The sequence below is a fragment of the Dasypus novemcinctus genome, chromosome 9, assembly GCF_030445035.2.
Source record: "Dasypus novemcinctus isolate mDasNov1 chromosome 9, mDasNov1.1.hap2, whole genome shotgun sequence".
Classification (NCBI taxonomy): Eukaryota; Metazoa; Chordata; class Mammalia; order Cingulata; family Dasypodidae; genus Dasypus; species Dasypus novemcinctus.
This window is the reverse complement of record NC_080681.1, coordinates 114,063,535-114,081,246: the sequence shown is the minus strand read 5'-3', so window position 1 is coordinate 114,081,246 and position 17,712 is coordinate 114,063,535. Positions and strand designations below refer to the sequence as shown.

At 37.7% G+C, this 17,712-nt stretch overlaps 1 protein-coding gene across 50 annotated transcripts in view; it reads right to left on the bottom strand.

Moving 5' to 3' along the window:
- Positions 1 to 1,226: 1,226 nt before the first annotated feature.
- The window catches only part of EIF4G3 (eukaryotic translation initiation factor 4 gamma 3), a 439,835-nt gene continuing 423,349 nt past the window's right edge, over positions 1,227 to 17,712 (bottom strand). For 40 of the 50 annotated variants that reach the window (XM_071217722.1, XM_071217735.1, XM_071217737.1 and 37 more), the window contains 4 exons: positions 8,821 to 8,967; positions 4,799 to 4,880; positions 2,750 to 2,896; positions 1,700 to 2,318 (listed from right to left, as the gene is read on the bottom strand). In XM_071217722.1, the coding sequence (XP_071073823.1) occupies positions 2,137 to 2,318; positions 2,750 to 2,896; positions 4,799 to 4,880; positions 8,821 to 8,967 (558 nt within the window). In that variant the 3' untranslated portion in view covers positions 1,700 to 2,136. Of the gene's footprint in view, positions 2,319 to 2,749; positions 2,897 to 4,798; positions 4,881 to 8,820; positions 8,968 to 17,712 lie in introns of all 50 variants that reach the window. The other 10 variants (XM_058304193.2, XM_058304194.2, XM_058304199.2 and 7 more) reach the window with 1 other exon arrangement.

Genomic DNA, 17,712 nt, shown 5'->3' with positions numbered 1-17,712 from the left:
GCTACTGATTCCCAAGAGGTAGTCACCACTATCCACTATGCGTGCTGCCTATACCTTCTAAAATCCTACGTTACTCAGGGGAGATTTTTATATCGGTATCCTCTGCACTTTGATTCTGGAGGCTATTAAAACTCAGTTTATCAAAGAACCAGTTTGTTTCCCCCAATTGGGGGTTTCCAGGCAGAGCCTGCAGCCAAACTCCAAACAGATTTTCAGACCTCATCTTTTATGGCAGATACTGTCACATGACAAATCAGGGCTCCATTTGTTTTTAGAGAACAGCTTTCCATCATTGCAGAATGGGCCCTGTGGGCTCATGTAGCTGGATCCTGCTTTGTGTTCAATCATACTCTCGAGAAAAACTTTTTATTGCCTTGGAAAATTTTGTTCTTGAGCATCACAAGTTCTTTCAAGTCTCTTAGTATAGATGTTTCTTCAGAAAGGGAAGCCAGAAGAAACCTCTGGTTATCCATATACAAAACACAAAGACTGTTTATTTGGGAGCTGCCTGGCTTTCTTAATAAATACATTTTGTGGAGTGATAGCTCATGAACAACAGAAATGGAAAACATCTGTAGAGGCTACAACTTTATGAAAGAAAAGGCAGTAACTCCAGTACCTATAAACCACATGTGACTTTACACTTACCAGAATGCTGTGACTTAAGTTGGAGTTGGGGTACAATGTGATTTTCATACATGGTATTGGTTTTGATTTTAAACCTTACCCCCTATTTTTTTAAAAGCATAATTTAACTTTGGTTTTGTTCATTCTTTGAAGGCACTTTGGTGTTCTTAAGAATAATAGGCAATTGATGTATGATTTTAAAATCAGTGGTAGTGGCTGGTAGACAATGAGAAAGGATTTCGGGTTTTATTTGTTTGTTTGTCTCAAAGTGATTTAGTCTCCTGAGTCTGATACATACTGTAGAACACTTAATTATTTAAAATATTACCCTTAGATTTGCTCCTACCACGAATGCATTTCTAATTGGTGTTGGAAAGGTTTCCTCTGGACTTCCAGAGGGGCTCACCCACCCAAGCACAGTGTCCCCCCTTAACTACAAAGTGGCTTAGCTTGCCTTTTCTGAATACAGAAACTCACAGACATGCGTAGACACACACACCCCATGGAAGAGCTTTGTATCAGACAACAAATAGCCAAACAGCACCTCCCAGAGATTGGGACGCACATACAGCAGCTGTCAAAAGGAGAAGTCACTTTACTTTCTTTTAAACTTGCAATGTTTGTCTTTATTTTGTTCTTTATATTTTGAAAGTGAAAAGAAATAGTATTGAGTCAATTTCTTTCTTTTTTTTTTTTTTTTTAAATATTTGTTCTATGTATTTACAAGCCTTAAAGTTGCTCTAAAGATTTCAAAAGTATTGAGTATTTTTTCCCAGGGTAGCACTTTTTTTTGTTTTAAACATTTCTTAGAGTTCTCTGGTCCATAACATTTTCACAAATGTTTTTCCTTCTGTTCCAAGGTTATGTATGTTTTGATTACTATTGTAATGTTTATTTTCTGAAGCAAGCTGAGAGGCAGGCAGAAAGATTTGATGCAAAAAAAAAAAAAAAAGGAGAAAGGAAGGAAGGAAGGAAAGAAAAGAAGGAAGGAAGGAAGATCTTTCTTACCTTGCTCACCAAACCTTCTTAAATCTGGACTAATTACTATGTTTTAAAACAAACGTGAGGTGCATTTGAAGGGGAGGGAAATTTATTTCTCTGCTTTTCTATTATACAAGTTGTTTACAGAAACTGCAAATTTAAAAATTACACTGGCATTTGCAGTCCTTAAAATAAATTAAAAGTTCTCATTTTTCTTTTGCTAAACAGATGTGTTTCTTTTAAAGTATGAGTCCTTGTTTAAAAAGAAAAGATTAAAACAGAAAATATTTTCTATAAATAATACATGTATTTTGGTTTTAGTGCTCCCGCCCTCAGGTTTGAAGTTTACTTTTTTCCAGTACCTTTTTCCTCCATGATCACCTTTTGTCTCTTTCCCCTCTCCCACTCGTGCACACGTGGGGGTTTCTGCGAGAATTGGCCTTGCTGCACTGTGATTGGCGAAGACGTGAAACTTTTTAAAAAAATACTTAAATTGTTTCTTTTGTTTCGTTTTGTGTATTTGAAGTTTTAGTTATCCTCAGACTCCTCTTCTGCTTCCCGCAGCCATGTGAAGAATGCTGTGACAGATTTCAAGGCCACACCCTTCCCATTCTGCTCTGCAGGGTCCTTGCTGCTCTCCCACTTGTAGAAGGCATCCTCAGAGATTACCTCCTCATCATATAGGCAATCAAAAAACATTCGTAGCAAATCTGCAAGGGGGTGAAAAGAAACCCTTAGATCTGGGCAATGTAGTTGTGAGGGAAAACCTGTATTTCAAGGTAAATTAACAAATGCACATTAATTCCCCCAGTCACAATAGCTGTATTTAAAGTGCTCAACAGCCACACATGGCTTGTGGTTACCATATTAGAGAGTGCATACACATGTCCATCAACACAAGAAGTTTTATTAGACAGACCTGCCCTAGAATGAGGATTAAGCCTCTAATAAACTAGTTTTCATTTTCCTAAAAGTCAAGTACACAAAAAATTCAGATTTATTAACATTGCTGGTTATCTGGGGTTTTGTTACTAGCAATTGCTCTGTTGTTCACTGTTGAAAGTCCCAAACATCTCTGAAATCTTGGCCTATATAATTCTCACCCATTGGTTGTGTTAAGTGTAACATGAGGTGAACTTACTGGCAGGTTGATCAAGTTTTACTATTGATGCTTGTAGTGCATAAAGTGCTTGCAGCTCCTTCTCTGTATCTGAATCTAGGTACTTGAGTAAGATTGGCACTCTCTGCTTGATAACAGCAGTGTCCACTCGGAAGGTAGAACAGTCAGCTAGAGGTGATAGAAGATGAGGCATTATATTTAAGGAGTTAACACATAGAATCATTTTTAATTTTCTGAGAAGACAGGAAATATATGACTGCAAGGGAAGAGGAAGCAATGGGGTCAAGGAAAAGATTCTGAAATCCAAAATGCAAAATGCTCTGAATATTTTTATGGGAAATTCTCCCTGAAATAATAAAATACATAGAGAGGGATATACTTCGTGTGCTGGATTCCCTTAAGAGTAGTACATCAAACTCTTTAAGTATAATGAAATAGTTATAGTTTGGAAGTTATGACATTCCAAACTACAAAAACAACATTAAAAAGGAAATTAAGGGAAGCGGATTTGGCCCAACCGATAGGGCGTCCACCTACCATATGGGAGGTCCAAGGTTCAAACCCAGGGCCTCCTAACCTGTGTGATGAGCTGGCCCACGCGCAGTGCTGATGCGCGCAAGGAGAGCCATGCCACACAGGGGTGTCCCCCGTGTAGGGGAGCCCCACGTGCAAGGAGTGTGCCCTGTAAGGAGAGCTGCCCAGCGCGAAAGAAAGTGCAGCCTGCTCAGAAATGGCGCCGCACACATGGAGAGGTGACGTAGCAAGATGACGCAACAAAATGAGACACAAATTCCCGGTGCTGCTGACAAGAGTACAAGTCGACACAGAAGAACACACAGTGAATGGACACAGAAGGCAGACAACTGGGGTGGGGGAGCAGGGAAGGGGAGAGAAATAAATAAAAAAATTTTTTTAAATCTTAGGGGAAAAAAAGGAAATTAAGTGTCAGTTCATGCAAATATCTTCAGGAAAGTAAATTTGGAAATGTTTTATTACTACTAGGAGGACAAAGACGAATTGTGATAGTGGCAAACAACGTAAGCCATCCCAGAGGCTCAGATCAAGCCCTTTTGGGGAAAAAGCCTGGTAGAAGGGACTGAGAAAAGAAACTTCAGTGCCAATAAGCATGAGATTTTTATTTTCTTTGTAAGTTATCACTGGGAAACAATCTCATTTTTAAAAGCAGCTTTTTGTACTTTCCAACTTTGATTTTAAAACACCAAAGTCTTATGTTTCCATAGATACTAGGGAAGGTTTTAAAAGATTTTTATAAAGACCTTCTACTTAGCTTATTATTTACCTCATTAAAGAATAACACTGAAAAAAATTTACCTGATAGAAACAATTTACAATTCTGGAGCAGAAGGCTATCTTCTAAAATGATAAAGACAGTTGTGAAGTTCTGAGACATCTTTTGAGCTGATGGATTTTTTTTTTTTTCACTTCAAATGTTAGGCTAAGTGGATGACCTAGTTAAATATTCTTAAATAATACAGGTAACTTAGAATACTTAGGGTTTCTACCAATTGCATCCTATTCATCTATGCAATTAATAACGTTTAATAAAATCATCTATATAAAATAGGAACTATATGAAACAATAGAAACAGTTGGTGCTTTCTTTCCTCTTATATGTATTTGTATAAAGTGACTCTTCTGAAGAGCACAGTCCTTCACACACATTAGTTTAAGAACATGCAAACCATTCATTATAACTCATGAATGTAAGTAGAGGTCTATGATGTTAGAGGTGAAGAGGTATGGGAAAAGCCACATGTAACAGAATATAAAACAACCTAGGTTGAATGCAATAACTTTCAGGTGAATTGAAGAACACAAGGCCCGCAGTAGTGGCTCAGGTCTGGACTCTCTAAAGGCAGAGCAGCTATTTGCCCTTCTGCTTGAGATAGTCACGCATTGTAGAAAGAAATGGCACCAATTTGTAAAGAAATCAAGCTAGACAGGTGAAGTTTTAAGATGATACATACTCAGACCAATATAATCAGCAACTGAGTACTAACTTATTAGCGATTTTAGATATTAAGAGCTGCCTTCAGAAATGTTACTTACCTATAATAGCTGCTTTACAAACGGCTGTCATTAAAGCTCTAAGGAATACAGGTGAACTCATCTGGTTTTCATCTAAATTAGCCTGAAATAAAAAGTAAACGGAACAGTTAAAGGTATCCTTGGCACACCATAGAAGTTATTTCCCCCAAACCAGGGTTGAACTGGCACTAAGGGCAAATGGAGCTACATGCAACCTTCTTACAACTCCTGTTTCCCTGGAAAACAGTTTGGCTACCACTATTTTTTTTTTTTTAATGTTTTTTTTTTAAACGTTTTTTTAAACGAGTATTTAGTTTTCAGAGAGCTCACTCATTTCCTATACTCTGCCCAGTCAATGTACTATGTGCATTTGGAAGGGCAATCATTTAAATACATTCTTTATCACCAAAAAGTAAATCCATATTAAAAGGATTTATCCAAGTCTATAAATTAAAAAAAAACCAAACTGCTGTGTTTTTCAAAGACTATTTTCCATTGTGTGCAACTATTCTTACATGTGCCAACACTGCTTTTTCATCTTAATTTTAATGTGAATTGAAGATTAGTCTTCTGGTGGTGAGAAAATTCTCTTTTCTAAGGATAGTAGGAAAAAATGTACTTAGAGATATTAAGTAGAGTAAATGGGTCCCCAAATTATTTTATTTCTCTTAAGAGCTTGTCTTCTTACTATTGGACACTGTACCATGTCAGATGAGTAACAAAAGGAAAAGACAAACATAAGGAGACTTTCTGAGCAGGTATCTGAAACACTTTTTCAAGTTTTCATCTGTTATGAACAGAACTAAGGCTTTTCTCAGCTTCTTTTAAAAGCACAGTATAATTTTTTCCATTTAAAGAATAAGCCTTAAAAGGATTGGCCAAGAAAAATTCAAGCTGTCATTTAAAATTTTTATGTTAGAAAGTGAAGATTTCAAAGACATCATTTTGATGTTTATGAATTTTAGATTAAAGTAGATTAATCAGGATGTTCTATCTGTTGAAAACCCCAACATCACATATCATGTAGAAGAAACATATTAGTTTCTTGACAGCTGAGTGGTTAACAAGTCAGAATGCCAGCTCTGTGGATAGGGCCATATTACAGTAAGAGGTTTCACTACCAATCTCTTCCCATGGAATAGAAACACTGGTGCCATTGTTGACAGCTAGGGCACCAGGATGGGTAAGAACCACGCGTAAACATTTCGTGATGACTTTGTAGCCAGTTGCTGGTTTATACCCCTTTAAGAATATTTTATTTTAGACTGAGGCTGGGCTGATCTAACCCAAAAGAAATTATTACGTAAAGCCTGAACAATTATTATTGAAGAATGAGAAAATAAAAACATACCCTTACTTTTTGGCTCAACAGTACTTTATAAGCAGGTTGCCAAAGCTATACTGAGCACTATCACTTGAAATCCCCAAAGGATTTGATTTCTAGCAGAGTCTGAGAAAAATAAACAAATTATCTAAAATAATTAGATAAATACCACGTCAAAACCATCTGATTGTTTTAGAAGAAACAAATGGCATATTTACTCTACCAAAGAGAGCCAAATATTGCAATTCTAGCATTCAAGAGTAGAAAAGACCCAAAGAAAAGTGTCAAGAACACCGAAGTATAAATTAAACAAAGATGTTAACAAAAAGGTTAAGACCAAGAAGGAAAATGGGTCTGCTAATTAGGACAGATCAGATCTCAGTTACTATTATATTTTTGTTTTCTGTCTCAGTTTTTTAAAGTCAGTTTTATGAGGCATAATTTACATTCAATAAAATTTACCCTTCTCTTTAAGGAGAATCATTGTTGGGCTAGAGAAAGCAGAACAAACATAGATATAAAAGAAATAAAGACCAAGATGGATGAAGAGGTAAAAACAACATCATTCTCCAATAAGTGAGAAAATACAAGATCATATCGCTGAACAGATTGTGATACACAAAACACTATGGAAAAACAATGATTCTAAGTATACAAATGTTGACCTGATTTCCAAATAGGATAAGAATGTATGTAATTTACCAATACATACTAGAAAGCTTGATGATGATTCTATGCTAAAATTCTAGAACAAATCATCACATGAATGGTTTAAAAGGCTTAGAGAGAAAAGAGATACATTTAAGAGTCCTCATTTTCTTTTACTGGATTAGTTTATTAGTATATGATAGCTCAGAAGAAGGATATAGACATAACTTCTCTGGACTTTGGCAAGGTATTTGAAAAATTATATGATAATAGGTATCCCTTAATGGGCAAGATGAAAAAGGTATGCTAGACAGTAAAGTGATGTGAAATAACAGATTAATAGCCTGAAGTGCCCATGGAGTGGTGCAGGATTTGGCTCCTGAAGGCATGCTGCCTTTGTTCTTGGTCATGAGCATTCATACATTTTACCTGAAACTTGGATGAGGACAAAGTTGGCATGTTAATGAAATGCATGGATAACTAGATTTGGCAAGCAAATTTTATAATCCCAAGTCAGAAGCCAAATTGTTCTGAGTAACTAGAAATGTCTAATTTAAGAAGATGAACAGCAATAAATTAAATAACCCTCTTTTTTAATTAAAAAACCCAATGTGTAAATTCAGGATGGGAGAGAAATGGGTAAACAACAGAAGATAAAAGAATGGGTACAAATAATCAAAAGAGCAATTTAAAGTTCAGTGTGATAAGACTGTGAGAATTTCAGAGTCCAAAACCAGAAATGCAATAGTACCACCTGACCCACCATCAGAGGATCACAACTGGCAATTCATGCTCAGTTCGCATATCTCACTTTGAAAGGGATGGTGGAAATCCAAGCTATGAGAGGTTAAGAGTAACTAGATTGATAGACGGTATGACTATCAAGATGTCAAGAAAGGATGAAAACAGAAGCAGACTTGGCCCAGTGGTTAGGGCGTCCGTCTACCACATGCGAGGTCCGCGGTTCAAAACCCCGGGCCTCCTTGTCCCATGTAGAGCTGGCCCATGCGCAGTGCTGATGCGCGCAAGGAGTGCCATGCCATGCAAGGGTGTCCCCAGCGTAGGGGAGCCCCACGTGCAAGGAGTGCGCCCCGTAAGGAGAGCCGCCCAGCGCGAAAGAAAGTTCAGCCTGCCCAGGAATGGTGCCGCACACATGGAGAGCTGACACAACAAGATGATGCAACAAAAAGAAACAGATTCCCATGCCGCTGACAACAACAGAAGTGGACAAAGAAGAAGACGCAGCAAATAGACACAGAGAACAGACAACTGGGGCGGGGGTGCGGGAGGAAGGGGAAATAAATAAATAAATAAATCTTAAAAGAAAAAAAAAGGATGAAAAAACCTAGAGGAGCCAAGGATATAAAGATAGATTAATTCAAATTATTTAAAAGGTTCCCAACTAGATGGGAATATAGGCTTATTTTCCTGTATAGATATGGGGGAAAATAGGTTAAAAAATCAAATTAGAAGATGTTTCACTATTTCTTAATGCTTGGAAGTGGATAAAGAAAAAACAACCATTAGAAAGCCTACAAAAGAGGATTTATACTGTGATCCTATGAAAAAAATAAAACAACTTTATAAACAAGAATTACTATTTAAAAGAACACAGACAAAGTAGACATGATCAACATAAGACAACTCAACATAAAATAAGTTATAAAATTTTAAGAGATAGCCCTTAATATAAAAATTTAAGTCAGCACATTTCATGATAACTACATATTCCTTATTAACTTTATCCAGGATAGTATTTAAAATGTGAGGACATTCAGAAAGGAATGTAAATTTTAAAATAATAAAATATAAAGCATATCCTAACTAATGTGAGACCCCAGAGAAAAAATGGCCTATGTTTTGATTGCTTTTACCTGGCTTTATAAGAGACTATGAATCTTATAAAAACAGAAAAATTAAGGAGAGAGATTTAAAAACACATGTAATTATAAATGTTAACTTCCCTAAGGTTAAAAACTTGCATGAGGTGAAAGGATGGTATGTGAATTAAGGGGATCCCATGAAACTCTTTCTTGCAGAGATATCAGGGAGGGTGACATAGTCTTTATACCTCCACCCAGTCAAAGATCTGTTCATCATTTGCTTTCTCCTCAATAATGAGTTTCTCGAGGCGCTTATATAGCTCTTCAGCAGAGAGTTCTTTCTTTGAAAGTGCTTCAGAGGAACCGGAACTGTCACAGTCTATAAAGTTCAACTTCTGAAACATAAAATGTAAGGGCATATTAATATAGTTCAATATTATCTTTACTGAAGAGGAGAACAAAACCATAGGCTATATGTTCTATTGTAGGTGAAATCAAAATGATCAGCAGAAACCATTTCATATTTGTAGTTCTGCATCTGAAAGGTTCTCACTCCATTATCATAAATATCTCTCCAATTTCTTATACTGTATATCTCTGATTCTCCTTAAAAAAAAAGTCAAACGAACAAACCACCTATAATTACCTCTGGCTAGTCTTATCTCTAAATCATTCTAAGCTTTAATCTTGCTCTTGAGCATGACATAACTTTTTTTTTTAAGATTTGTTTCTCTCCCCCTTTCCCACTGTCTGCTCTCTGTGTCCATTTGCTGTGTGTTCTTCTGTGTCTGCTTGTGTTCTCATTAGGTGGCTATGGGAACCAACCATGGGAACTTCTGGAGTGGGAGAGAGGCGACTACTCTCTTGCGACACCTCAACTTCCTGTTCTGCTACGTCTTCTTATTTTTCTCCTCTGTGTCTCTTATTGCGTCATCTTGCTGTACCAGCTCTTCATGTCAGCCGGCACTCTTGTGTGTGGGCGGCATTCCCGTGGGGGCTGGCACTCCACGTGGGCCAGCTTACTGCATGGGCCAGTTTGCCCTCACCAGGAGGCCCTGGGCATTGAACCCTGGACCTCATATATGGTAGACGGGAGCCCAGTTGGTTATGCCACATCGTTTCCCTGACATAACTCTTTAAGGAGTTCTAGACAAGGGTACAATTTAATTACCTTTCTGTGTGTAGTCTGGGTTTAATATTGTTGTCACCACAGAGCAGCTGTTAAAGTTCTGCAGGTTTTGGTTTTGCTAAGTCCTTCAAATACCTCTTGACCATTCTGAATCCAAGTGTGAGAAATGTTATCATAAGTGTTAACCCTTAAATAGGTAGCTTAAAAAAATCTATTATCAAAATTATTGGTAATTTTTAAGGATATAAGACAATGAGGTATAGCTATGATTTGCTTTATGACATTTAACTAAGTATAACCCAGAAAAACTAAAATATTAAAGATTATTCATATAAGGTTTTCTATAATATCTTTGAAGAACTTAGAATGTATATTGGTAAACCCTACCCGCCCAAGCCATTCACATAGAAAAAAACACTATCTTATACCTTGTTTTTCATCCCCTTGGGGTTTTTAAAGTTTTAATTTAATTTTTATTTTTATTAGAGAAGTTATGGGTTTACAGAAAAAGCATGTGTAAACCACAGGATTCCCATATACCCCACCACCACCACCTTGTATTTGTATGGAAGATTTGTTAAAATTGATGATAGCACATTTCTACAACTGTACTATTAAGACCATGGTTTAACTTGGAATTTACTGTTTCTGTAGTGCAGTTCCATGGATTTTTAAAACTTTTATGCTGCTATCATATATACAAACTAACATTTCTATTTTTAACCATATTCAGATATGTATTTCGTTGCTGTTAATTGTGTTCACAAAGTTGAACTACCATCACCACCATTCATTACCAAAGCATTTCCCTCATTCCAAACAAGAACCCTGTACATTTTAAGTCTTCTCATTCGCTAACCCTACCCTGTCCCCTGATATCATACGATATTCATCTTTTTGCGTCTGATGTACTTCATTCGACATGGTGTCTTCAATGTTCATCCATGTTGATGCATGTATCAGGACTTCATTCCTTTTGAAGGCTGAATAATATTCCCTTTTGTTTATCTATTCATCCATTGATGGACACTTGGGTTGCTTCCATCTTTTGGCATTTGTGAATAATGCTGCTATGAACAAATATCTGTTGAAGCCCCTGCTTTAAATTCTTTTGGGTATATATTATTAATACCTAGTAGTGGGATTGTCAGGTCATATGGTAATTTTATTCTTAGCTTTCTGAGGAACCACCAAATTGTCTCCCATAATGGCTGTACCATTTTATATTACCACTAGCAAAAAATGAGTGTTCCTATTTTTCCACATCTTCTCCAACAATTGATATTTTCTGTTTCCTTAATAGCAACTGTAGCAGTTCGATACTATTTATGAATTCCAAAAGAAATATAGATTATGTTTATAAACTGGTTGGTTCCTCTGGTGTGATAACCCTTTGATTTAGCTGAGTCATCTGATTATGTTAAGACTAGGGCTCTAATCCAACCATGTCATTAGAGTGTGACTCAGCATGGAGTCCCAGCCCTCTTGGGGATAAAACAGATGCTCACACAGAAGTAAACACAGAAAAGAAGAACACAGAGAGAAGCATGCAGAAGCAGATATGCAGGAAGATAGAGTGCTCCACTGACAGCCCTGGGAAGATAGATGAGCCAGAGAGTCTACAACTGACCTAGTAGAAAGAAAAGAGCAGTTGAGCCCAGAAAGAAACAAGCCCTGGGAAGAGTGACAAGCCTTAAGCCAGCCTACAGCTGAGATCTAAAGAACCTGGGACCACAGACACTTAGGAGGAAGGAGGAAGGCTCAACCCTCACAGACTTTGCCTGCCATCTCGCGTTAACATGTGACTTTGGGTGAGAAAGTACCTCTTATGGTACCTTGAGTTGGACTCTTTAGGGTCTTGTGACTGTAAGCTTCTACCCCAAATAAATACCCTTTATAAAAGCCAACAGATTTCTGGTACTTTGCATTAACACCCCTTTGGGTGACTAATACAGCAACTCTTTTTATGGGTATGAATGGTAGGTATCTCATTGTGGTTTTGTGTTTCACTGGTAGCTAATGATGTTGAGCATCTTTTCATGTGCATTCTAGTCATGTGTGTATATATATATATTGGAGAGATGTCTGTTGAAGTCCTTTGTCCATTTTTTAAATTGGGTTGTTTATTTTTTTTTGTTAGGTTGAAGAAATTCTTTATATATATTGGATAGGTGGTTTCCAAATATTTTCTCCCATTGTATAGGTTGTCTTCTTACTTTCACGATAAAGTCCTTTGAGGAACAAAAATCTTTTATTTTGATGAGGTCACATTTATCTGTTTTTTTTTCTTTTGTTGCCTCTGCTGTGTGTATAAAGTCTAAGAAATCATTGCCTAACACAAGATCCTGAAGATGCTTCCCTATGTTTTCATCTAGGAGTTTGCTAGTTCTAGCTCTTATATTTAGGTCTTTGATCCACTTTGAGTTGATTTTTGTTTACCGTGTAAGGTAAAGGTCCTCCTTTATTTTGCAAATGAGATCCAGTTTTCTCAGAAAGCACCATTTGCTGAAGAAACTATTCTTTCCCAATTGAGTGATCTTTGCCACCTTGTCAAAAATCAGGTGGCCTTTGGGGGTGTGTGGCTCAGGCAGGTGGGTGCCCGCCTACCACATGAGAGGTCCTGAGTTTGGTTCTTCGTGCCTCCTAAAGAAGACAAGCAAGACAGTGAGCTGATGCAACAAGACGATGCAACAAGATGACACAACAAAGACACACAACAAGGAAACACAATGAGAGACAACAAGCAGGAAATGGAGGTGGCTCAAGTCAGTGTGTGCCTTCCTCACACATGGGAGGTCCCAGGTTCGGTTCCCGGTGCCTTCTAAAAATAAAGAGGAGCACACAATGAACAGAGAGAGAGCAGACAGGAAGTGCAACGATGGGTGAGGGGGGAAGGTAAATAAATAAATCTTAAAAAAAAATCAGTTGGTCATAAATGTTAGCATTGATTTCTGAGCTCTCACTTTGATTCCACTGGTCTGTGTTTGTCCTTGTGCCAGTACTATGCTATTTTCATTACCGTGACTTTGTAAAATTTTAAAGATTGGGAAGTGTGAGTCCTCCAACTTCATTCTTCTCTTTCAAGATGGCTTTAGCTATTCAGGGCCCCTTACCCTTCCCTATAAATTTGATGATTAGCTTTTCCATTTCTGCAAAGAAGGTTGGAATTTTGATTAGGAATGCACTGAATTCATAAATTGCTTTGGGTAGCACTGAATTCTTCAGCCTTCCAATCTATGATACAAAATATTTGTTTATTTAGGTCTTCTTTAACATCTTTTAACAATGCTTTGCAGTTTCCTGCATACATTCTTGGTTAGATTTATTCCTAAATATTTCATTCTTTTAGTTACTATTGCAAATGGAATTTTTTCTTGCTTTCTTCTTTCAATTGCTCATTGCTTGTGAAGGGAAACACTACTGATTTTTGGATGTTGATCTTGTACCCCGCCACTTTTTTTTTTTTTTTTTAAGATTTTACTTATTAATTCCACATACACCTCCCACCCCCCCATTGTTTGTACTTGCTGTGTCTGTTCATCTTGTTTCTTTAGGAGGCTCTGGGAACCAAACCTGGGACCTCCAATGTGGGAGGGATGCATCTAACAGCTTAAGCCACCTCTGTCCCCTGCTTTTGTTGTGTCTCTCATTTTTCTTGTGTCTCCTGCTGTATCATCATGTTGTGTCAGCTTGCTGCATCTGCCCATTGCGCCAGCTCGCCATCTTCCTTAGGAGGCAATGGGAACTGAACCAGGGATCTCCCGTGGTAAGCGGGAGCCCAATCACTTGAGCCACATCCACTTCCCTTATACCCTACCACTTTGCTGAATTCATGTGTTAGATTTAAGAGCTCTGTTGTGGAGTTTTCAGATTTTCTGTGTGTAGGACCATGTAGCAGTTTGATATAGTTCATGAATTCCAAAAATAGCTATTGGATTACTTTTATAAACTGGTATCTACTGGGTGTGATTAAATTAAGGGTTGGGCTTTGATTGGGCCACTGGCAGTAGGGTGTTAGGTCCCTGCCCCTTTGTGGGTGGGGACTCACAAATAAAAGACATGGCAAATGACAGAGTTGGAGTTTTATTTTTATGCTAGAGTCCTAAGCTGGAGCCCTGGGAAGTTAGCACAAAGAGGAGCTTGGTTGTGAGGAAAGAGAAGCAAGCCCCAGGAAGAAAGGAACCTTGAGGCTGGAGAAAAGCAAGCCCTGAGAAGAGGAATCCTGAGCCCAAAGAGAAGCAAGTCCCTGGAAGAGAGGAACCCATGTCACCAGCCATCTTGCTTCAACACATGGCAAAAGACTTGGGTGAGGGAAGTAACTTAAACTTTATGGACTGGTAACTGTAAGCTTCTACCCTAAATACTCTTTATAAAAACCAACGAATTTCTGGTATTTTGCATCAGCACCCCTTTGGCTGACTAATACAGACCATATCATCTGCAAACAGGGAAAGTTTTACTTCTTTCTTTCCAATTTGGATGCTTTTCATTTCTTTTTCTTGCCTAATTGCTCTGGCAAGAGCTTCTAGTACAATGTTAAATAGCACTGGTGACAGTGGACAGGCATCCTTGTCTTGTTCCTGATCTTAGATCTTCCAGTTTTGGGTTAAGTCTCTGATTTGAAATCTTTTTTTTTTTTTTAATGTGAGCATTTTTAATGCTAAAAATTTCCCTCTCAGCACTGCCTTCACTCTGTCCCATAAGTTTTGATACGTTGTGATTTAGTTTTCATTCTTCACAAAATAATTCCTAATTTTGTTTCTGATTTCCTCTTTAATCATTGGTTGTTTAAGAGTATGCTATTAAATTTCCACATATTTATACATTTTCCATTTCTCCCTCTGTTATTGATTTCTAGCTCCATTCTGTTGTAGTCAGAGAATATACATTGTATGATTTCAATATTTTTTAATTTGCTGAGATTTGTTCTGTGACCCAACATATGGTCTATCCTAGAGAATGATCATGTGCACTTGAGAAGAATGTATATTCTATTTTCATTGGGTGCAGTGTTCTATATATGTCCATTAGGTTTAGTTGGTTTAGTGTATTATTCAAGCCCTGTGCTTTCTTACTGATAGTATGACTAGATGTTTTATTCATTATTGAGAATGGTGTGTTAAAGTCTTCTACTATTAATGTGAGACCATTAATTTCTCCTTTCAATCTGTTAGAACTTGCTCCACATATATTGGAGCTCTGCTGTTAGGTGGATATATATTTATAATTGTGGGAAGCAAATGTGGCTCAGCTGATAAGAGTGTCTGCCTACCATACGGAGGGGCCAGGGTTTGATCCCCAGGGCCTCCTGACCCGTGTGGTAAGCTAGTCCATTCGCAAGGAGCGCTGTGCCATGCAGGGGCACCCCTGTGTAGGGGTGCCCCACGTGCAAGGTGTGCGCCCCACAAGGAGACCCACCCCATGTGAAAAAAGTGCAGCCCTCCCAGGAGTGGTGCCGCACACGAGAGCTGACGCAGCAAGATGATGCAACAAAAAAGAGACGCAGATTCCCAGTGCTGCCTGATAATGCACGCGGATGCAGAAGAACACACAGTGAATGGACACAGAGAGCAGACAACGGCGGGGGGGGAAGGGGAGGAAAAAAAATAAAATAAGATTTATAATTGTGACATCTTCCCATTGAATTGTTTCCTTTATCAGTGTGTAATGACCATCTTTGTCCCTTGTAACTGTTTTTAACTTGAAGTTTATTTTATTTTTTAATTGTGCCAAAAATATTTTAATTGGGGTAAAACATACACAAAAAATTATTTTAACCATTTTAAATGGACAGTTATATGACATTAAGTATGTTGACAATATTGTGTAACTTACACCATTATTTCCAGATATTCTCATTATCCTAAATCAAACCTCATATTTATTTAGCAATAACTCCCCATTCCTGCTGCCCACCACTCCTGGTAACCACTAGTTTCTGTCTTTATGGATTTGCTTATTCTAAGTAATTCATATAAGAGAAATCACACAATTCTCCTATTGTGTCTGGCTTATTTCATTCAACATGATGTCTTCAAGGTTTATCCATGTTGTAGCACGTACCAGCATTTCACTTCTTTTAACAGCTAAATAATAGCACATTCATCAACTCATTGTTCATGGACATTTAAGTTGTTTCTACCTTTTGACTACTGTGAATAGGCTGTGATGAAAATTGGTGTACATATATCCATCTGAGTCCCTGCTTCCAATTTTTCGGAGTTTATAAGTGGAATAGCCAGGTCATATGGTTAGTCTACATTTAATTCTCTGAGAAATCAAACTGTGCATCAAACAGTGCATGCACCATTTTACATTGCCACAACAGTGCACTAACACTCCTGTTTCTCTACATCCTCACCAATGCTAATATATTATTTTCTGTTTTTAAAATAATAGCCATTCTAGTGGGTGTGACGGTATCTCATTGGTCATTGTAGCTTTAATTTGTTTTTCCTAATGGCTAATGATGCTGAGCTTCTTTTCATATACTTACATCTTTGCATATACTTCATATACTTAATGGCCCTCTGAATATCTTTTTTAGAGAAAGTCTATTCAAATCTTTTGCCCATTTTTTAATTGGGTTATCTTTTTTTGTTGAGTTGAAGGAGTTCTTTATATATTCTGGATATTAAACCAATGTCAGATATATGGGTTTCCAAATACTTTTTCCCATTCTGTAGGTTATCCTTTCACTTTGATAATGTGCTTTGATTCAGAAAATTTTGTAATTTTGATGAAATCCCATTTATTTTTCACTTTGTTGCTCATGCTTTTGTAGTTTGTCTTTTTATTGTTGAGTTGTATGATCTCTTTATATATCATGGATATTAAACCTTTATTGGATATGTGATTGTCAAATATTTTCTCCCATTGAGTTGGCTGCCTTTTCACCCTTTTAACAAAGCCCTTTGAGGTGCAAGAGTGTTAATTTTGAGGAGGTCCCATTTATCTATTTTTTCTTTTGTTGTTCATGCTTTGGGCATAAGGCTTAAGAAACTACTGCCTACCATAAGATCTTGAAGACGTTTTCCTACGTTTACTTCTAGGAGCTTTATGGTTGTTGTTTTTATATTTAGGTCCTTGACCCATTTTGATAATTTTTGTATAAAGTGTGAGATAGGGGTCCTTTTTTTTTCTTTTGAATATGGATATCCAGTTCTCCCAACACCATTTATTGAATAGACTGTTCTGACACAGATGGGTAGGCTTAACAGCCTTGTCAAAAATCAAATGAATGTAGATGTAAGAGTCTATTTTGGAATTCTTGATTTGGTTCCATTGGTCATTCTGTATGTCTTTATGCCAGTACCATGCTGTTTTTACCACTGCAGCTAAGTAATATGCTTCAAAGTGGGAAAGTGAGAGTTCTCCAACTTTGTTCATCTTTTCAATCCGCTTTTGGGGAAGTGGAATTGGCTCAACTGACAGAGTGTCCACCTATCACAAGGGAGGTTCAGGTTTCAAACCCAGGGCCTCCTCACCCATGTGGTGAGCTGGCCCATGCCCAGTGCTGATGCGCACAAGGAGTGCTATGCCATGCAGGGGTGTCCCCCGTGTAGGGGAGTCCCACGCGCAAGGAGTGTATCCTGTAAGGAGAGCTGCCCTGCACAAAAAAAGCACAGCCTGTCCAGGAGTGGCGCCACACACATGAAGAGCTGATGCAGCAAGATAACACAACAAAAAGAGACAGAGATTCCCACTGCTGCTGACAAGAATGCAAGCAGACACAGAAGAACACACAGCAAATCGACACAGCGTGGGGTGGGGAGGGGGAAAGGGGAGAGAAATAAATAAAAAATACATCTTAAAAAAAAAAAAGACATTTTTGGTTATTTGGGGGCCCCTTACCCTTCCAAATAAATTTTATTATTGGCTTTTCCATTTCTGCAAAAAAGGCTGTTGGGATTTTTATTGGGATTGTATTGAATCTGTAAAACAATTTGGGTAGAATTGACATCTCAATGATATTAAGTAAATCCATGAACACAGAAGGTCCTTCCATTTA